The sequence below is a fragment of the Thalassophryne amazonica genome, chromosome 7 (assembly GCF_902500255.1).
Source record: "Thalassophryne amazonica chromosome 7, fThaAma1.1, whole genome shotgun sequence".
Classification (NCBI taxonomy): domain Eukaryota; kingdom Metazoa; phylum Chordata; class Actinopteri; order Batrachoidiformes; family Batrachoididae; genus Thalassophryne; species Thalassophryne amazonica.
In genome coordinates this window covers 84,011,911-84,035,062 of record NC_047109.1, presented here as the reverse complement: position 1 = coordinate 84,035,062, position 23,152 = coordinate 84,011,911, and the positions used below count along the sequence as shown (strand labels likewise).

At 40.2% G+C, this 23,152-nt stretch overlaps 1 protein-coding gene across 6 annotated transcripts in view; it reads left to right on the top strand.

The window, feature by feature from the left end:
• invs (inversin) overlaps window positions 1-23,152 on the top strand; it is a 93,993-nt gene that overhangs the window by 67,734 nt on the left and 3,107 nt on the right. For 2 of the 6 annotated variants that reach the window (XM_034174887.1, XM_034174886.1), the window contains exons 10-18: window positions 1,541-1,701; window positions 2,520-2,641; window positions 3,931-4,038; window positions 4,132-4,238; window positions 4,316-4,525; window positions 10,658-10,869; window positions 14,836-15,433; window positions 16,063-16,208; window positions 22,951-23,037. In XM_034174887.1, coding sequence (XP_034030778.1) covers window positions 1,541-1,701; window positions 2,520-2,641; window positions 3,931-4,038; window positions 4,132-4,238; window positions 4,316-4,525; window positions 10,658-10,869; window positions 14,836-15,433; window positions 16,063-16,208; window positions 22,951-23,037 — 1,751 coding nt within the window. The remainder of the gene's footprint in view (window positions 1-1,540; window positions 1,702-2,519; window positions 2,642-3,930; window positions 4,039-4,131; window positions 4,239-4,315; window positions 4,526-10,657; window positions 10,870-14,835; window positions 15,434-16,062; window positions 16,209-22,950; window positions 23,038-23,152) is intronic. The other 4 variants (XM_034174889.1, XM_034174885.1, XM_034174891.1 and 1 more) reach the window with 3 other exon arrangements.

Here is a 23,152-nt window from a genome sequence, read left to right as displayed (position 1 = left end):
CTAAATTCCACTTCACATATTGTAAATAAGATGCTCCTATCTCTTTTTCAATCCCAATCATGTTTATACTCATATATATTCATATGTACTTATATATGTACGTACATATATATATATATATATATATATATATATATATATATATATATATATATATATATATATATATATATAGGTATGTATATATATATATAGGTATGTATGTGTGTATGTATATGCATATATATATATATATATATATATAGGTATGTATATATATATATATAGGTATGTATGTGTGTATGTATATGCATATATATATATATATATATATATAGGTATGTATGTGTGTATGTATATGCATATATATATATATATATATGTATATATATATATATATATATATATATATATATATATATATATATATATATATATATGTGTGTGTGTGTGTGTGTATATATACATACATACATATTCTATTTCTACCTCATTTTCTTATTTTATTGTATTGTTACAAGGATTATTATTATTGCTTATCCTTGCACACGCTGTTTGATGACCATTTTCCTCTACTTGCACCCATCTTGTGTGTTTTTTAAGAGCTGACGTAACATGTGAATTTCTCCTCTGTGAGCTCAATAAAGTTTTATCTTATTTTTAATTGTAATATCAAAATAAGGAGGATTGAGAGCAAATTTGTTGCTGTTCCACCCTAATATGTTATAATATATACTTAATACATTATAAGCACTTCTTACTTCCTCCAAAGGTACCCTAAGGAGGTACATTTGCTGAATACAGTTTAGAGTTGTTTTTTGAAATATGCATATGCTCTGTTTCACTTTTATCAATGTTCTAGGATGCCTAGCTGGTGGGGCATTATACAATTCCAGTGCTTCATGGTTCTGGTTCTTTTGAAACTGGCCTGGTGCTTCTTTTCAGATGATGATATCATGGAGGCATTCCCCCGAAAGGTGTTTGAGAGAGAAAGAGGGGAGAGGAAAACAAAGAGAGGGACATGATGGCGTCAGCAAAATTACTTTGAACTCTCTGAACAGTCACACCGCCAACGGCACTGTCCTTTGACTCGTCTGCATATATGTTGATCACACTGCTGCACTCTGACTGCTGGGGCTGTTTGGACATATAATCACCATGGTGATAGGCCTTCTGCTCACTCAGGCAGTCATTGTTTATGCATGCACAACATGCAATGGTTGAGTCATGCTAATGGGCCGGTGTTAAGGGCAGTGGAGCTGACTGGGGCCCAGATCACTTCAGTGCACTTGACTCGAGTCTCCCCCATCTGGGGTGCCTGGAGAGTAGAAGAGAGAGAGTTGGCTAGAGGAGGTTTAAGTGTACCCCCCCTCATTAAATCTGTGTCTGTTTAACCCTTCATTGACCAGGCATTAGGCACAGCCCAAAAAGTCCCTGCTGTCAAGGGGATGATTGAACAAAGAAGTGGCAGGCGAAGGAGGAGCAGTTGTCCTGGGGGCGATTATTGCCTGCTTAGATTCTGGAGCTTGTATACTCATTTGATTGCTTGTGTTTGGTTGTTCACAGCACTGCATGCAGCCTCTCTGTCGGGCCATGTGAGCACAGTGAAGCTGCTGCTGGAGAGAGGAGCGATGGTTGACTCGCTGGATGTCATGAAGCACACACCACTTTTTCGTGCTTGTGAGATGGGACACAGGGACGTCATACTTACCCTCATCAAAGGTAGGTATAAGGAGTGTGTATATATATATATATATATAAACAAAAATTACAAATGGCCTTATTTAGAAACAGAACTGCTCATTTTAACCACGTCCAAGACATCTGTGTTCTTCATATGTGTTGCTACCTGATAGTAGTCACAGAAAGTGTGACGATCGAGGAGTTTCAGATTATTGTATTTACTGTATACCATTATGTACACACTGATCAGCCATGATATTGCAACCACTGACAGGTGAAGTGAATAACATTGATTATCCCGTTACAGTGACACCTGTCAGTGGATGGGATATATTGGGCAGCAATTTAACAATTTGCCCTCAAAATTGATGTATTAGAAGCAAGAAAAAAATGGGGACACACAAAGATTTAAGTGAGTTTGACAGTAGCAAAATTGTGATGGCTCAATGACTAGGACAGAACATCTCCAAAGCTGCGGCCCTTGTGAGATATTTCTGGTTTGTAGTGGTCTGTACCTACCAAAACTGGTTCAAGGAAGGCAAACACGTGAACCAACAACAGGGTCATGGAGCATCAAGGCCTATTGATGCACATGGTGGTGAAGGCTGGCCCATGTGGCCAGATCTAACAGAAGAGCTACTGTAGCTCAGATTGCTAAAAAAAAAAAAAAAAAAAAAACCGTTAGGGTTTGTTCTGATACAAAGGTCTAGTGGAGTCCATGCCTTGATGGGTCAGGGCTGTTTTGGTGGCACAAAGGGGGGCCTACACAAAATTAGGCAGGTAGTCACAATGCTGTGGCTGATTGGTGTCTGTGTCAAGTAATTGCTTTGCCTGAAATGTAAATGTAATGCATAAAGGTTCTGCACGGGTGGACCTGGTGGATGTGGATGGTCACACAGCACTGCACTGGGCAGCTCTGGGAGGAAATGCTGAAGTTTGCCAGATTCTAATGGAGAATGGAATAAGTCCCAATGTACAGGTTTGATAATACATATAATATCACATAATTAGTTTTTTAATTAATGCAGTCAGGTTTCATTTTCATTAATTGATCCATTGCTTCTTAGTAAACATACAGCATCCTCAATCCTAATTAAGTGCATAAACAGAACAGTTTTGCCAAAACTGTTATACTGATATAAAACTTAAACTAATATTAAATAAATCTCTTGCAGGTTTACAGGGTAAACCAAGGAAGAAGTGAGTTTTTATTTGTTGAAAATGTCAAGAGTTTATAAGTATGTTAGCTTTGTCTTAACCTGGCCATTTTTAGACTGTATGCTGGGCAGGTTGTGAAAATTTCTTTCATTAAATAAAATTAAATCATAAGAAGGGAAATTCAGAGAGCGCAACACCTGTATCTTGTATGTTTGACACAGATTCATGCAAATTGGTTTGTGATTAGTTTTGTCCAAAATTTCATGAGCTGGAGATAATAGCCAAAAAAGAAGGAAAAAGATATTTGTTCTGTTGGCAAATTTTAAATTATCACTAAAAATTCTGTTTAGGTGATGTTTGGATAATGATACACACACGATCTTACTTTAGCTGTTCTTCCCTGTAGAAACAATAGAAACAACAGTCTGTGGGTGTTCACCAATCCCATCAGATCATCTGATTTTACTGATGAGCAGTCCTTCTAGAAGACAGGAGATGCTGCTCAAAAGAATTTTCGTAATCGATTGCAGTTTATTGTTTGTATTACATTTGGAAAGAGGTGTCATTTGATTTTAAACGGCGATTTGCTTTGAAGTTATTAATTCCGAGCGGACTCTATCTTTCTAACTTGACTCGGCGGCACAGTGTTTGGAGCAACGAACAAAGGACGATTCTCGTTTCTTTCTCGCAACAAGACAGGAGTCCCAGTTAGTCACATTAATCCACGCAAAAGTGACTCACGATTGACATATTTTAATGGCTTTGAGAGGGGATAAGAAGTGAAGTTGCTGCTTCTGAAGAGCAGCGAAGCAAAGATCCAACGAAGCAGATGATCAAAGCACTGCTTTATTGGTTCAAGATTCCAAGCAAATGACTTGTCTACTACTAAATTAGCTGTCAACGGTTTCAATAGTCGACGTAGTCGTGTCTAGTCCACTAGTCGTGGCAGCCCTACTGTCAGTGCAAAGAACAGTATTGACCTTCCTGCCCATTCCAGGACTGCGTACATACCATATCAGTGTAATTAAAAGGGCAAATTTCCTTGCATTTGTGGAATTTATTGAGTTGCTTTAATTCTGTCACCTTGTTTATTTGGTTATTTTTTGGCAGGATCAGGCAGGACGGACACCACTGCAGTGTGCTGCTTATGGTGGCTACATTACCTGCATGGCTGTTCTCATGGAGAACAATGCTGATGCAAACATTCAGGATAAGGAGGTTAAGAAAAACTACTATGATGTGCACCAATTCCATCATACATGTACGAACAAACATGACAGTGATTAGGCTGTTTTTTATTGTGGTGCACAGGGACGAACTGCTCTGCACTGGTCATGCAACAATGGTTACCTGGATGCAGTCAAACTGTTGCTGGGCTGCAGCGCCTTCCCCAATCACATGGAGCACACTGAAGAGAGGTGAGAAGAGAGGCAAGTCATATGCGATGGACTACGGTAAACAGATTTCTGAAGGATGCTGGCTTTATATCACACAGGTACACACCTCTGGACTACGCTCTGCTGGGAGAGCACAGCGAGGTGACTCAGTTCATGTTGGAGCATGGCGCTCTGTCGATAGCAGCTATCCAGGACATTGCCGCCGCCTCCATCCAGGCTGTATACAAGGGCTACACCGTCCGCAAGGCCTTCAGAGAGAGAAAGCAGCTGCTCATGAGGCATGAGCAGCTGCGCAAGGATGCTGCCAAGTGAGACAAGCACATGTGTTCATATAAGCATGCAGACCACACACACACACACACACACACATAAAATGACCATGTCATTGATTTCTCTTGCTCATGTTTTCAAGCGCTCATCAACATCCCTTACAATTACATGCTTTGTGTTTGTCTGTCATTCCCGCTTCTGTCTACTTTGTCTTCTTCTCATCCTAAGCCACACGTGAAGAGTCACACTTGCTCCATATCTATCTTTCCTTCTGTCATCCATGCACACACATACATCTTCCCCTTGTCTCTCTTCTTCAGCTTCTTCCCCTTTTGTTATTTACTTAAAGCCTCGCCTTTAGTCGACCTTAAACAACCAAACAGTGTTTTTCAGGAGGGACTTCGTTTGCCATCAGCCTTTGTTTCTTGGCTTTTCAAGGTTGGAATTTCATCTATGTTTAGACCTTTGCATGAAGGTCCACAGGATTAATGCCATCAAGATTCTTGTGCGATATGCAATGAGCTGTGCACAATGAGCGGTGCACGATGTGTTTTGTGCGATGCTCTGGGGGCAATATCAATCAATCAATCAATCAATTTTTTTATATAGCGCCAAATCACAACAAACAGTTGCCCCAAGGCGCTTTATATTGTAAGGCAAGGCCATACAATAATTATGTAAAACCCCAACGGTCAAAATGACCCCCTGTGAGCAAGCACTTGGCTACAGTGGGAAGGAAAAACTCCCTTTTAACAGGAAGAAACCTCCAGCAGAACCAGGCTCAGGGAGGGGCAGTCCTCTGCTGGGACTGGTTGGGGCTGAGGGAGAGAACCAGGAAAAAGACATGCTGTGGAGGGGAGCAGAGATCGATCACTAATGATTAAATGCAGAGTGGTGCATACAGAGCAAAAAGAGAAAGAAACAGTGCATCATGGGAACCCCCCAGCAGTCTACGTCTATAGCAGCATAACTAAGGGATGGTTCAGGGTCACCTGATCCAGCCCTAACTATAAGCTTTAGCAAAAAGGAAAGTTTTAAGCCTAATCTTAAAAGTAGAGAGGGTGTCTGTCTCCCTGATCTGAATTGGGAGCTGGTTCCACAGGAGAGGAGCCTGAAAGCTGAAGGCTCTGCCTCCCATTCTACTCTTACAAACCCTAGGAACTACAAGTAAGCCTGCAGTCTGAGAGCGAAGCGCTCTATTGGGGTGATATGGTACTACGAGGTCCCTAAGATAAGATGGGACCTGATTATTCAAAACCTTATAAGTAAGAAGAAGAATTTTAAATTCTATTCTAGAATTAACAGGAAGCCAATGAAGAGAGGCCAATATGGGTGAGATATGCTCTCTCCTTCTAGTCTCCGTCAGTACTCTAGCTGCAGCATTTTGAATTAACTGAAGGCTTTTTAGGGAACTTTTAGGACAACCTGATAATAATGAATTACAATAGTCCAGCCTAGAGGAAATAAATGCATGAATTAGTTTTTCAGCATCACTCTGAGACAAGACCTTTCTGATTTTAGAGATATTGCGTAAATGCAAAAAAGCAGTCCTACATATTTGTTTAATATGCGCTTTGAATGACATATCCTGATCAAAAATGACTCCAAGATTTCTCACAGTATTACTAGAGGTCAGGGTAATGCCATCCAGAGTAAGGATCTGGTTAGACACCATGTTTCTAAGATTTGTGGGGCCAAGTACAATAACTTCAGTTTTATCTGAGTTTAAAAGCAGGAAATTAGAGGTCATCCATGTCTTTATGTCTGTAAGACAATCCTGCAGTTTAGCTAATTGGTGTGTGTCCTCTGGCTTCATGGATAGATAAAGCTGGGTATCATCTGCGTAACAATGAAAATTTAAGCAATACCGTCTAATAATACTACCTAAGGGAAGCATGTATAAAGTGAATAAAATTGGTCCTAGCACAGAACCTTGTGGAACTCCATAATTAACTTTAGTCTGTGAAGAAGATTCCCCATTTACATGAACAAATTGTAATCTATTAGACAAATATGATTCAAACCACTGCAGCGCAGTGCCTTTAATGCCTATGGCATGCTCTAATCTCTGTAATAAAATTTTATGGTCAACAGTATCAAAAGCAGCACTGAGGTGTTTCTGTACTATGATGAATTCTAAAACCTGACTGAAACTCTTCAAATAGACCATTCCTCTGCAGATGATCAGTTAGCTGTTTTACAACTACCCTTTCAAGAATTTTTGAGAGATCCCGTCCAATGATTTTTTTTTTTCCAGTTTTTCTGAAATTTGGTACAGACAATTCTCAGGGGACTGTCTGGTCATGGTAAGTTGGACTTCCTGATTGAATCCCTGTGGCCCCCAAGAACTGCAAAAAATAAATAAATTTCCACACTTCACACTGTTCAGTTTATTAAAGAAAAACTTTTCCTCTAATTTTTACATAAAGATTCTATGGGAGGCTGCCTACAGACAAAAGAAATCAATCGAAAATACAAATATTTGTTTGAAGGGTTCGGAGAGCCCCCTTAAAAAGCAAGAAAAATTGCCATTTTTCCCTACATTCAGTTTATTGCAGAAAATCTGTTCCTGGAATTTTCTGAAATTGGATATAAACAATCCTTGGGAGACTGCATGCTCGTGGTAAGTTGGACTTTCTGATTGAATCCCTGTGGGCCCCCAAGAAGTTCAAAACTATGTAGTTTTTCACATTTTCTGATTTCATTCATTCATTCATTTTCTTTTTCTGCTTACTGTAGTCAAGGGTCAAGGTGTGGGGGGTATTGGAGCCTATCCCAGCAGTCATAGGGCATGAGGCAGGGTACCCTGGACAGGACACCAGTCTGTTGCAGGGTGATGTTTTTTCTATTTATTGATGCAAATCTGTGAAAACAAAAAATCTTTTTCTCAAATTGTGCATTAACATTCTTTGGGAGGCTGCCTACAGGCAATATGTATTCCCATCCATTTTCTATGTCCGCTTACTCCAAATAAGGGTCACAGGGGGCCGGAGCCAATCCCAGCAGGCACAGGGCGTGAGGCAGGGTACACCCCGGACAGGACACCAGTCTGTCACAGTGCCACATATAGAGAAACAAACATTCACACTCGCACACACTCCTACAGTCAATTTAAAGTTTCCAGTTCACTTAACCTGCATGTTTTTGGATGTGGGAGGAAGCTAGAGCACCCGGAGAGAACTCATGCAGACACGGAGAGAACAAGCAAACTCTACATAGAAAAGACGGGAAGCGATCCCATGACCTTCTTGCTGTGAGGCATTAGTGCTAGCCACTAAGCCACAGCGGCACAGTGACAGATTTACATCAATTGGGCTGCTAAAAGGCAACATTCGTGCTGAAGCAAAATCAAGGCTGGATGCAAGATATAAAATTTACAGTGATCAAAATGTTAAAAAATAAATTTTTAGAATGTCTGTTCCTCTATGTCCTGTCTACAGGAGGGGAAGGCTGTGTGTTTGAATGTCTCACAGTGCTGTGGTGAGACACAGCGAGCAAAGAGCAGTTTTACATTGTCTCTGTGAGTGTTGTCACTGTGGTTAAACTAAAAACACAGCTGCAGTCACGCAACACATTAACAACAAACATTAACACTTTTTTTTTTTTTTACCCAAAATACACCTAAAATCTCTTTCTGAGGATGGCATGACATAAATGTGCTGATAAAACCTTTTTAACTCTCAATCAGGTTGTGCTTTCCACATGCAGTGCCTCCAGAAAGTATCCACAGCGCTTCACTTTTTCCACATTTTGTTATGTTACAGCCTTATTCATCCCTCAAACGTCTACACACAATACTCCATAATGACAATGTGAAAAAAGTTTTTTTTTTTTTTTTTTTTTTTTTTTGCAGATTTATTGAAAATTTAATAAATAAATAAATACAAATCACATGTACATATGTATTCACAGCCTTTGCCATGAAGCTAAAAATTGAGCCCAGGTGGATCTTGTTTGCACTGATGATCCTTGAGATGTTTCTACAGCTTAATTGGAGTCCACCTGGGGTAAATTCAGTTATTTGACATGATTTGGAAAGACACACACCTGTCTACATATAAGGTCCCACAGTTGACAGTGCATGTCAGAGGACAAACCAAGCATGAAGTCAAAGGAATTGTCTGTAGACATCAGAGACAGGATTGTCTCTATACACAAATCTGGGGAAGGGCCCAGAAACAGTTTTGCTGCTTTGAAGGCTCCAATGAGCACAGCAGCCTCCATCATCCTTAAATGGACGAAGTTCAGATCCACCAGGACTCTATCTAGACCTGGCAGCCCATCTAAACTGAGTGATTGAGGAAGAAGGGGCTTAGTCAGGGAGGTGACCAAGAACCTGATGGTCACTCTGTCAGAGCTCCTACATTCCTCTGTGGAGAGAGGAGAACCTTCCAGAAGGACAACTATCTCTGCAGCAATTCACCAATCAGGCCTGTATGGTAGAGTGGCCAGACAGAAGCCACTCCTTAGTAAAAGGCACATGGCAGCCCACCTGGAATCTGCCAAAAGGCACCTGAAGGACTCTCAGACCATGAGAAACAAAATTCTGTGGTCTGATGAGACAACGACTGAACTCTTTGGCGTGAATGCAGGCGTCATGTTTGGAGCTAAACCAGGCACCATCCCTACAGTGAAGCATGGTGGTGGCAGCATCATGCTGTGGGGATGTCTTTCAGTGGCAGGAACTGGGAGACTAGTCAGGATTGAGGGAAAGATGAATGCAGCCATGTACAGAGACATCCTGGATGGAGACCTGCTCCAGAGCGCTCTTGGCCTCAGACTGGAGCGACAGTTCATCTTTTAGCAGGACAATGACCCTAAGCACACAACAAAGATATCAAAGGAGTGGCTTCAGGACAACTGTGTGAATGTCCTTGAGTGGCCCAGCCAGAGCACAGACCTGAATCCAGTTGAACATCTCTGGAGAGATCTGAAAATGTCACAATGGCATTTGGCATCCATCTGAATTTATTACTGGAAAACTCCTTTTTCAATAATTCTGCATGTAGATTCCTAGAATCCGTGTCAACCTACACAAAGATCTTCACTGACCTTGAATCCCCTTACCAAAAAGTAGTATATGCAAGTATGTTTCAAGTATACTTCTAGTTTAGTTTTTATATACTTATCAGTACTATTTTTTGGTAAGGGTCATTTTAAGTGACCTCATGAACCCTCAGAATGGTTTTAAAAAAAAACTGTCTGCTGATTTTCTTACAAACTATCTAATGAATTTTTCTGAAATTGTGTACATTCCTTGGTTGACTACGTATTTGGCCATGGACTTTCCCACTGAACCCTCTTATGTCATCCTCAGGGCCTCACAGGAGAGCAAACAATTTAAGGAGAATACATAAAAATTACTTACTTAATGCCACTTTCCCCATGTTTGGTCAAAAGTACTCATTCTTTGTCCAACCTTATTTTGTCACTTCTTCAAAAGATTCTTCCATGGCCGTGAGTGAATAACCATCTGTTTTAGCCTTAGAACTAACCATACTTCCTGCACGTGAAATAGATCAAAGTAGTGGAGAGACACTAACTTTAATCTTCGTTGGTCGTTTTTGTTGTTTTGTTTGTATTGTTAAACCAAGGTATTTCTTTAAAAAAGAACATTTTTCATTAATGGGCAAAATGTGAATTGCACATTGTGTTTGGAAACAAACACCACAAAACAACAAATTGAGGTTGCTGTAAAACGAAGGCATTTAAAAGAGAAAAAGTACAAATTTGTCAGGAACAGGCAAGATTGTAGCCTTAATTAGAAGGAAATGTGAGGCTGATGTAATGCACTGTTCCACTTATCATACGGTTTTTGGCCGGTATGGTTAGCTCCTACAGTACGGTTCTGTTAAGCAGATGGTTAACAACATTTTTTAACTCTATATATACGAAGATGGGGTGGAAACTTTCTATTCTGGTCCCCTTAGATCTCAGATGTTATGCAGAGTAGGTCTTGCTTTCTCCATGTAGTCAGGAAGGGCATCTGGCATAAAAATTGTGCCAAATGCTCATACAGATGTCCGCTTTACTATGGCAAACTTGAGCAAGTCAAAAACAAAATATATGTGTGTGTATGGTAGATGTGTGATTTGTGTTCATGGCACAAACTTAGTTTGAAAGCAGATCTGTAAACATTTGATACTTTATCTGAATTTCTTTGTGTTTAGGAAACGTGAGGAAGAACACAGGAGAAGGGAAGCCGTGCAGAAAATATCTGTGGCCAGTGCTGAGAAATGGAAGGTGTCTGTGGTGAGAGAGGAGCCAGAGGGGGTGTCCTTGGTGAACTTTATGGAGGATTTATCCCTAAATGACTCGGTTAAAGCAAAAAAGAAATTGTCCAAAGTTGGACACACTAAGAGTAAAGAGGAGCGGCACAAAGGTACAGATCTGACACAGACATCTGGAAAATTAAATTACAGTTTGTAATTAAGTATTGTCATGGTTTTTATACCAAGTTAGCATTTGAGAGTAAAATAAACTTTAATGATTGTGAGAGATTAAAGCCCCTTTTCTACATGGAAGTGAATGCATTCATTGACATTTCCACATGAGGTTTCATCCAACAAGATTTCTGTATGAGTCTGCTCACATGTGGCATGTTTCTCTACACATGAGCCAGCGTGCAGGTGCCTGGGTGTTGAGGACCCCAGTAGCTGGAGAAGGTCAAGGTGATGCCCATGTTTCACCTGGCTGTGGCCGATAGATGTTTATTTTGGCGATGTGGGGATGGAATAGTTGTCTTCCTGGATGGTTGCCGTCCAGGACCCAAGGCTGTTCCGTGGTCATGCTCCCAGACGTGACAGAATATTTCATGAGGTGAAAGATGGAATGTTCCATCTTTCACTTTATGAAGTATTCTTTCCATTGCACACGTAAACATTCATTATTTGTATAATATATAATTCATTTATTTGATCTAGTTTAACCTAATATATGTGGAAATACTTCATCTTAATCACCTCAGTCAAAATTGTGATTAAAGATTTGGGTGGCCACAGAAGATTTTCAGATGTGAAAGTGAGCTACTATGTATACATTTCAGACTGACTGGTCTAGACCTTCCCACCACATGAGTAAGCATATTGGTGATAGCGGTACAGAAAACCTCCCTCGTCATTTGTTTTTCTATGGCGCATTCAGTGGGCCAGACGTCACTGTGTGCTGGGAGTCACTCAGTCAAGTCATGTAACATTTCACTTGTGAGTGAGACTACTGGCCTGATTGTCACCAAAGTTGGTATGTTGACCCCAAGAAGCCTATTGATTTGGTGGTCAAAAGGTCAAAGACACTGAAGCATACATTAAAAAAAAATTGTGAACGCAATAACTTGTTTCTTAACTGTCCAATTGTCACCCAACCTGGTAGGTGTGATAGGTATGGTGACCCCAAGAAGCCTGTTGATTTGGGTACAAGAGGTCAAAGGTCAAAATCACCAAAGTATACTATTTTAAAAGCCTTCTGCAAAAAAGCATCACTTAACAGTGAGCTTATCAGTGTTTGCCTTGGGCACTGTGAGTTTATGCAGACTGTATATATGCACTTGTTACTGGAAGAAACCTTAAGCAGACCAGACTCTGTGTGGTGGCCTCCTGCTTTGTTCATTATAACAACAGAAGGCACAGCGCAAGATTGACAAAACATTCCCTAACATACTGCATAGGAAATGTTGCAGCTGAGAAATTTGCAATGATGGGATAATTTAATACACAACAATGAGGTGTAGATCAGAGTCCCAGAGAAACCCAGGTTATTGTACATGTCATTGAGGTAGGAAATTTCTCAGAGCCCAGCCTACATTAATTGACTTCTGATTTGTCTTGAAGATGTTTTGCTGCTCAGTACAGTAGCATCACTAGTACTAAATATACTGTTCTAAAACAGTAGGCCAAACTCTAGTACTACTTTAATGTCCAGCTTTTTCCCCATATTCTTTTCTAGTCCAACATAAAGCCAAAACCAGTGGGGGGCACAGATAACCAAAAAATTAACTTCGATAACAGATAATCAGATAACTGAAAAGTTATCTTTGATAAAGATAAAACAATAAACCACCCAAAAATGTATCAGAAGTTACAGATAACCGATAACCGATAAATTCCAGTATTGTCTCTGGTACAATACTAACAATACTAATCCTTGGTAACTACTAACAAGCTGAATTTGAGTTTTAACACCACGATCGCTTCTGGTAGCATCAAAAACGACAACAGACCCAAACAATGAGCCAGCACTTCTGTCTTTGAACATCTTGCCCCCTGCTGGAAGCTCTTGTTTACTAAATGGCTGCAAGCACAGAAGCAAGCTGAGAGGAGCCATGAAGCTCAACTCTCTACTCAATCGCAACGCTTCCGTCAGGCGGAGGTCTTGGAAAATAAAGCAGTGCTGAGTTACGGTTTGGTGTATATAAAATGGTTTGGTGTAATAAAATGAATACTGATAGAATAACTCCATTAATGTCAATTCTGTCATTTGTACAAAGTTAAACTATAACATATATCTTTTAATGTTGAATAATGCACTAATTCTGAAATTTTGTAACAAACACAGACAGATCGCAAAGGATTCTGGGTAAAATGTGCCTCCACTAAACACTGATTGGTTGAGTCATTCATTATAAAAAAAGCTAAGTTGTAATTAGATAACCGTCTGATATAACTGGTGTCAAAAATAAATAGAACACTGGCATGATCTACTAGCTGGTGCCAGACGTTCAGTACTTAAGCTGGGGTTATACTGTGTGAGTTTTGGCCCTTTTTCAGTTGATTTTTCATACGTGTGAGAATTTTTTGGATCGCACCTAGTTTCAGGTTAATTGTGCGTCCTGCATCGTTTAGTATACATAGAGTAACAAGCTGCATTTAACATCTCACGACCACCTCTCGCACTGTGCCTATGCAAACACCGCAGACCTGTTTTGTAATTTTTTTGTGTGTGTGTTTGTTTTGTTGTGTTTTTAAACTTAGATGTCTCCCATTGAGAGTTTTTGTAAATTAAGTTTGAAAAAAAGCTTCTGTTTACGTTTTGCTTCTGGAAACATTAGTCCAACATGTGGTTTTTGAACGTACAATGTGTGTGAGAAGGTAAATCGTGCGCTCTGAACTTTTACACCCTGCGGTTCTGTGGTATAGTTTTAGCTGGAACCGAGTACAGTGATTGAAAATATCAGCCCAGCTTCAGTTTGAATACTGCCATGAACACTACTGGCCAGTAGATGGTAGTAGAGACCATGAAAACTTGCCAAAACAAAATTCCAGATAATCTGTGTCTGCTGCTACTCTGCTATGTTTAAGATGCCTGGAATTTAATAAACGCAAACACAATAACGTCTATAAACCCAGAGAATATATTCACATGAGTTTTAGGCACTAGAGTTTAATGCTGTTATCCGTGGAGCCTAATCATAGTGTCTCAAATGCATTTTTCATGTCGTGAACGTACTGAGATTATCCTATACCCATAATGCACCAGGACACAGCATGTGCACACTAAAACCTTAAAAATTAGTGCATTACTTTAAAACTAAAACATATATCTGATATTTTCACTTTATAAAACTTCAGACATGACGTTAATTTAAATAACTTGTCCGAAATTAGTTTGGTTAAAATTTGAACCATAAGTTAAAAATGTATGCCTCTGGATGATTTGGGTGATATTGCCGTCATATCAGTATGGGGTTAAAAGAAATGGGTTTTTTTTTGTGTGTGTGTGTGTGTGTGTGTGTGTGTGTGTGTGTGTGTGTGTGTGTGTGTGTGTGTGTGTGTGTGTGTGTGTGTGTGTGTGTGTGTGTGTGTGTGTGTGTGTGTGTGTGTGTGTGTGTGTGTGTGTGTGTGTGTGTGTGACCAGTTCTCCTTTGCCTGCAGAGGATAGAGCAGTTTCTTCTAGAAGCAGCTCTTCTCTTTTTGCAGAGGGTAGAACTACACATTTGCTACAAAACATTTAACAGGTAGGTTTTCAACTGATTTTAAATTTTATAAGAGTTTGTAGCTGTTCAGCTTTGTTTACCATGTTAACTATCTAAAAATTATCAGACAAAAATTTATCGGAAGATAATTAGTCTGATAATGGTTTTCAAAGTTATCTGAAAAGATAATCCGATAATGAAAACATTATCTTCGATAATTATCGGTTATCGGATTATCGGAAGTGTTCCCACCACTGGCCAAAACCAAGTAGCACAATAAGATCCAAGGCCTTCCGTGCACATGGAAAAGGGGCTTAACTTTGCAACATGTTTCTCATTTGCATATTTGAGGTTGTAAGATTAAGATTTTTCTTGAAACTTAAATGACAATAATATGATAATAGACCTGTTCTAAAACCTGTTTTCTAATTTCTATCCAAGCCGACAGGAGCGGATTCTCCAAAAGAAGTAAAGTGGCTGAATCATGTGAGGTTTCTGAGTCTCTGGGTAGCCATTGTGCTAGGAGCTGTGACACTGTGGATTGTGCTCCTCAAATCACCAGGATGAAGGAATCGCTCTCCCTTACCTGTTACAAGAAGCCACCAAGCCCCAAACACAGACTACTACCCTCCATGCCCAAAGTTAAAGAACGCTCTTCCTCAAGCACATGCACACCTTCCACAGTCTTCTCCAGCATGGACCAAACTGATGCCACTTACAGACAAAAGATCCCTGGCAGTAAGAGAAACACTCCCACAGCTGTGCAGGCTGACCCTGGCAAAACTCATACCCACACCTCTTCATTAATACATAGACGACACAAGGAGCAAACGTCAGAAAAGCCAGTAACTAAGGACCAAACTCGCAACCCCTCATTAAAATGCCCATCTTCTTTGGACCACAAAAGCCCTTCAAGGAAGATACACACTCACACTCTCACACACACGCCAGTTTCAACGTGCACACTTTGGGAAGTCGACAGAAAACAGCGCAGGAAGAAGAATGAGGCCGCACGCACCATTCAGCGAGCTTGGCGAAGGTGTGTGCTTTTGTCTTTCACTGTGCATGCTGCTGTGCATTATGGAGGTACGTTCTGTCTGTGATGTGATGGCAGTGCCATGTGGCGCACACATGTGCCCACATACGTGGCAACCCTTTCTCATGGTTCTCTTTTGCACTCCTCCCCAATCTACAGTCTGGATGTCATCAACACTTGAGCTCTGGGGGAGAGAGCGTGAGAGATGGGTGAGACAAGGAGACAGAGGACAGACAGGCTGTAATCTAGAGCTCTCTTACTGCTTTAACAAGAGGCTAAGAGTTCAGGCGAACTGCTCTAATAGCTACCAGCAGACCTTCTTTACGGTTCTCTCCCTATTACACACTCTGAGTCTCTCTTAGAGTTTGCCAGTCCACTCCAGGAGGGCCTCTGTTTTCATTCAGTTTCACAATTACGTTTTGTACATGAACAACTATTAACTGCCTTGAATAAACGGTGTTTAGTTTGTTTATGTTCAGTACAATTTAGTCTGAGTGTTTGCCAGCTTCTAGTCCTTTGAGTGCTGTATTCAAATACATACATACACACACACATACACACATATATATATATATATATATATAAATGAATGGCTTGAATGTGTTTGTGATCGCATGGATGTGTGTTTGTAGGTACCGTGAAAGTACACAGAGAGAAGCCTATGAAGGGGTGGAGCTAAGTGATTCAAACCACACACCTCACCGGCAGAAGACTGAAGTCCGAGCTCCGGTTGCTAAACCAGCAGCAAAAAAACACACAGTGCTCCAAAGCATCTATGGTATGGTCATATTGCACATACTCATATTTGAAAAGCCTATATTAGAAACCACATGTTTTAGACCTGTTTCAGAATTATTGCCGAAGAGCTCATGTAATTTTTACTTTAAAATGCACCTGCCAGGAGATCTACCAATGGCCAATTTTAGTAATAGTTTGCCACAGAATGACCAAAACCAATATTTTGTAAACCCTCCTGATAAAACATGTCCGATGAGTTTTATATACGTGTGTGTGAGAGACAGAAGTTTGTTCTTCAATGTGGGAGGTTTGATTTTGTCTTTTACATTGACTTTCAAACAAAGGTCTTCACATAAATATGAACTGAAGCAATACAGTTTCAAGCAGTGATGAAGGGGGTTCAAGCAGTGGCCCCTAGATCTCAAACAACAGCAATTTTGTCTTTTTTTGTGCTTGTGTGAGTCCCACATACCCACATGCCAAGTTTGGTTTTGATGCATCAAAGCTTTTCTGAGATATGACCTCACATCCTGTTTGGTAGCTTCTCCACCAGTTTCAATAGGCTGTTATAGAAGAATGGCTTGAAAAATCAAATAGCCATATAGATAGAATTGTGTGGCTTGGTTTGAAGATCAGCTGTGCCAAACTTTGAGAAGTGTGGACAAAATGAATGTGTGACCTCTGAAAAATGTGGCGTAAATTGGAGTAAAACGATGCATTGAACTCAATTCAGGAATCAGGTGCCTGATTTTTGAAAAGTCTGGTGTATGGCTTAAAATTTGCATGCCTAAACACACCAAATTTAAGCTGTTGGTGGCGCTAGAGTGCTGGAGGTACAAACATGCAACCTGTTGAAAAGAATGGACAGGACTGTTTCCAGTAAGTGCGCCAAATGGCACAGCTCCTTATATGGTCATGGTATTGAAGTGAAACTTAATGGACAGACACACATACACACTGACAGATAGACTGCGATTGTATATCCCTCAACTTGACCTGCTGGCCAGTGGTGTAATTAAAAAAATAAAACTTGTTCAGGTCTCCTGTGTGTAGCTTTTATACAAATACGCTGCTGCTTGCTGTGGCAGCAGGAGCAGTGTAATGGTTTCCCCAATGGGTCTGTTCCACAGGTGGTTTAATATTCAGAAAAAGCTGAATAAAAACTCTGTTTTGGTCTCATCTGACCACATGACGTTCTATACACCTTCTATAATGCTAATCTAAAAATGATGTTTTTTTCTCTGCAGTAAAATATCTTGTTGTTGTAAAGCTGCAGCTAACAATTCAGCTAATTTGTTTTGCCCAAAATCACAAGATATCTCAAACTCAAGAGCATCGCATATATATGAATTTACCAAATACAAGAATGTTCAGGCAGAAAAAGAGAAAGAAAACAAGTAATATCAAAGCATTAAATCTATTTAAAACCTTTTCCAATAAAAGCATAAATAGAGATGGGAGAACAATAAGCTATTTTCTTTTGTAAATAATTGATCAGTTATCATTGCTTTTTATCATAAGCTGCAAAATGTTGGAGAATTTGTTAAAAAATGCACATTTTATTTTCCCACAGAACAGGGAGATGAATATTAAATATTGTATCCATCCAGCCAGCAATCCAAAAAGTCTTTCAGTGTGCAGTGATTAAAAACTGAGAATAAGAGAAAAATCCTTTGTGTTTAAATGTTTGATGACACATGACTCAGCAATGTAATTTTTTGTTATTTTTTTTTGGTTAACAGAAAATTAACTGCTCTGTCATCTGCAGTTGGAGCAACTTATGGAAGCTTGTGCAGTCAGCAGCAGTTTTCTGCTCCATGTGACTCCGTGTTGACTTACCCTTTCAAGTGGGAAAAGGATGCCTTTCCATTTTAGACTGGATACCAAAAACAGATCAAGACTTTAGTGGGATTAATGGACATAAATCGGGATGGCCGTCTCATCACTGTGAAACATGCTACAAGTGTCAAAATATGGGAACAGAAACTCATGTGAACGTCTGGGCGATGCTTCACTCCACATACCAGGACAGCATCAGTCGGTCTTAGTGGCACCTCTTCTCGGGTTTCGGCCTTCAGACAGGCCTGACCTTCATCACACATCAGCAGGTGTTGACTGGAGAACAGACAGAAACCGTGGTGCGCCAAAACGTGCGGGCGCACTTACCGTCTCCATTCACAGACCGGCACAGAGACCCCACCCCCTCCCCGAGATCCGACCTAACCCCACCTTCTGACGTTCTGTCCCCTCCCTCTTCTCGCCTCACCTCCCTCTTTCTCACTCTCCTCTCTCTGACAGTCCTGGCACAGTGAAAAGTTCAAAGCTGTCAGAGGGAATGTCAGACGACTGCGTGGAGCTATCTGCTGAACACACACACACACACAAATGAAACTCGTCCTCTCATTCCTTCTGTTTTTCTGCCAGAGGAGTTGTCACACAGCTCTGGACTTCATCACTTTTCTAATATTTCTTCATTGATCTGTAAACACACTGATCAGTTACCGCTGGATCAGTAAGTATGAGGCCTATTCAGTTACATTTAAAATCTTTCAGTCTGGGTCATTCCATGCAGTGTTGTAGGCATAAGTGACCAAATATGCCCTCGTTTTAATTGAAATCACTGCGGATGAAAATCAAAAATGTGTAAATGGTGAAGAAGAGAAGCCAACCCCAGCTTGTGAAATAGAGGCCAAAATATCTGGAATGGATGGAGAAGACCTTAAAAGTAGTGAGCACTCAGAGGAAGCATAAGTCAGCCGAGGACCAACAGCGTGTCTGTCCTTAAGTGAACTGAAGTGCTGGGGGGGGTTGCTTTCCTAAACTGCAGACCAGTTACATACGAGTAGCATGTGATGTGTGTATTTGTATATTTAAAGAAAACTTAATTTCATCATCATAATAATAACACTCCAGAACCATATCCAAACATAACTTGTAGCTTCTCATTTCTATTATATTTTATGCAAATTCATGACATGTTGCTTGATAGCCTCCAAAAATATAGGACCAGTCAAAAGTTTGAAAACTTTCCCATTCAGTTGAATGGGAAACTGTTGTGTGCAGACGAGCATTTCCATCTGCACCTTGATCTGGATCGTCCTCAAAATCTAATCACTATTTCCTCTCCTGAATGTCCACCTTTACATAAACTGTCCCGAAAATCTGTTAAAAACATTTGAAGATATGCTGCAGTAATGACCACCAAACTGCAAAAAAAAAAAAAAATTATTATTATTATTATTATTATTTCTCAATTAACTCACAGAAACCATTTTTTGTATACTTGATTTGTCATTTGTTATTTACTGAGGAAAAAACTGCATCCATTCTATGGTTCCAGTTTATCAAATAGTAGGTATTTAGGTTCTTTTCTCTGTTTTTACAGTAGTGTTCAGAATAATAGTAGTGCTATGTGACTAAAAAGATTAATCCAGGTTTTGAGTATATTTCTTATTGTTACATGGGAAACAAGGTACCAGTAGATTCTCACAAATCCAACAAGACCAAGCATTCATGATATGCACACTCTTAAGGCTATGAAATTGGGCTATTAGTAAAAAAAAGTAGAAAAGGGGGTGTTCACAATAATAGTAGCATCTGCTGTTGACGCTACAAACTCAAAACTATTATGTTCAAACTGCTTTTTTAGCAATCCTGTGAATCACTAAACTAGTATTTATTTGTATAACCACAGTTTTTCATGATTTCTTCACATCTGTGAGGCATTAATTTTGTTAGTTTGGAACCAAGATTTTGCTTGTTGACTAGTGTGCTTGGGGTCATTGTCTTGTTGAAACACCCATTTCAAGGGCATGTCCTCTTCAGCATAAGGCAACATGACCTCTTCAAGTATTTTGACATATCCAAACTGATCCATGATACCTGGTATGCGATATATAGGCCCAACATCATAGTAGGAGAAACATGCCCATATCATGATGCTTGCACCACCATGCTTCACTGTCTTCACTGTGAACTGTGGCCTGAATTCAGAGTTTGGGGGTCATCTCACAAACTGTCTGCGGCCCTTGGACCCAAAAAGAACAATGTTACTCTCATCAGTCCACAAAATATTCCTCCATTTCTCTTTAGGCCAGTTGATGTGTTCTTTGGCAAATTGTAACCTCTTCTGCTTCTTCTTTGTCTTTCGGCTGTTCCCGTTAGGGGTCGCCACAGCAGATCAAACATTTCCATCTCGCCCTGTCCTCTGTATCTTCCTCTGTCAACCACCTGCATGTCCTCTCTCAGCACATCCATGAACCTCCTCTTTGGTCTCCCTCTTCTCCTCCTGCCTGGTGGATCCATCCTCAGCATCCTTCTCCCTATATACCCTGGGTCCCTCCTCTGCACATGTCCAAACCATCTCAATCTTGCCTCTCTGACTTTGTCTCCAAACCGTCCCACCTGAGCTGTCCCTCTGATATGTTCATTCCTAATCTTGTCCATTCTTGTCACTCCCAAAGAAAATCTCAACATCTTCAGCTCTGCCACCTCCAGCTCTGCCTCCTGTCTTTTTGTTTGTGCCACTGTCTCTAAACCATACAACATAGCTGGTCTCACTACTGTTTTATAAAATTTCCCCTTCACTCTTGCTGATATTCTTCGGTCACAAATCACTCCTGCCACCTTTCTCCACCCACTCCACCCTGCCTGCACTCTCTTCTTCACCTCTCTACCACACTCTCCATTACTTTGAACAGTTGACCCCTAATATTTAAACTCATCTACTTTCACCACTTCTACTACTTGTAACTGCACTATTCCACTGGGCTCCCTCTCATTCACACACATGCACTCAGTCTTGCTTCTACTGACTTTCATTCCCCTTCTCTCCAAAGCATATCTCCACTTCTCCAGACTAGACTCAACTTGCTCTCTACTCTCACTACAGATCACAATGTAATCTGCAAACATCATAGTCCATGGGGACTCCTGTCTGATGTCATCCGTCAACCTGTCCATCACCACTGCAAACAAGAAAGGACTCAGAGCTGATCCTTGGTGTAATCCCACCTCCACCTTGACTGAGTCTGTCATTCCGACTGCGCATCTCACCGCTGTCACACTATTCTTGTACATGTCCTGCACTACCCTAACATACTTCTCTGCCACTCCAGACTTCCTCATACAATACCACAACTCTTCTCTTGGCACCCTATCATAAGCTTTTTCTAAGTCCACAAACACACAATGTAACTCTTTCTGTCCTTCTCTGTACTTTTCCAACCTCTTCTGCACATATCTTTTATTTAACAGAGGGACTTTGCGGGGGATTCTTGCAAATAAATTAGCTTCACACAGGTGTATTCTTCTATCCATTTTGATGGTTGTTTTCTTCCACGCATCTCTGGTTTTTTTGTCCATTTTAAAGCATTGGAGATCATTGTAGATGAACAGCCTATAATTTTTTGCACCTGCGTATAGGTTTTCCCCTCTCCAATCAACTTTTTAATCAAACTACGCTGTTCTTCTGAACAATGTCTTGAACGTCCCATTTTACTCAGGCTTTCAAAGAGAAAAGCATGTTCAACAGGTGCTGGCTTCATCCTTAAATAGGGGACACCTGATTCACACCTCTTTCTTCACTGGCTTCATCCTTAAATAGGGGACACCTGATTCACACCTGTTTCTTCCACAAAATTGACAAACTCACTGACTGAATGCCACACTACTATTATTGTGAACACCCCTTTTCTACTTTTTTTTTTTTTTTACTAATAGCCCAATTTCATAGCCTTAAGAGTGTGCATATCATGAATGCTTGGTCTTGTTGGATTTGTGAGAATCTACTGGTACCTTGTTTCCCATGTAACAATAAGAAATATACTCAAAACCTGGATTAATCTTTTTAGTCACATAGCACTACTATTATTCTGAACACTACTGTATATCACTGTTAATTGAATATGTTTGGGCTTTGATCCACAGCTCAGGCACAACATTTGAAGGCCTTATTTTAGGTCCAGAATCTCAAACATCATGATCAGCAACTGTGATTAGAGGACTGGAGATGGGGAGTTATGAAGAATTTATGGATGAAAAAAACCTGACTTTTTTTAAAAGAAGAAATCAAGGGTGACATAAAAGTGAACAAGATAAACCCATCAGTAATAATTCTCCTATTACTAAAATTACTTGATACAGTATAAAATTCAGCAAGAATAGTCAAGAGGAAGAACAATATAAAACTGCTAAAGACATTTGAGTAAGAGAATCAGAGCAAAAGAAACGAGAATCAAATTTCAAAAGGAGAGCAATGAAAAATGTTCACTGTCGCAACCTTTGTGTGTCCACTATGTTTATGATCTCATTATTTATACTATTAAGAGCAGGTGCAGCCAAGGACCTGGGAACAGGTTAAAGTAAAACATTCATTCATTCATTCTTTTTCTAAACACTTATTCAAGTTAAGGGTCACGGTGTGATGAATCATATCCCAGTGGTCATTGGGTGAGAGGTGGAGTAGACCCTGGACAGGCCACCAGTCTTTCTCAGGGCCAACAAACACACACAGAGACAAACAAATAAGCTCATTCACATTTTCACGCCTACAGTCAATTTAGAGTCGTTAAGTCACCCAGCGTACATGTCTGGAAGTTGGAACCCCTGCGAACACAAGGAGAACATGCAAACTCCATACACAAAGCACCAGGTTGGATTCAAAAAAGTAAAACACAGAAAGAACTAAAAAGCAATAACCTACAAAAACTCTGAATGGATGCAGTTACACCAGTTCAGCTAAACTTTGACAATTCCACTCTGTTTCCTTAATTTGTTGTTAGGTAGCTCTGTGGCCAGACGGGGGCGATCTGTTCAGGGCGATCAGTCCCAGCTACACCTGGACTTGCCTTTGTGCAGCCACAGCCAATGTAAGTGTGCACGTATACATTCCTGAATGATACTTTTCTTGTTTGCTACCATTATTATTTTCTTAATTTGACCAAAAAGAAAATTACTTCACACCATGGTACAGTCAAAGCAGTT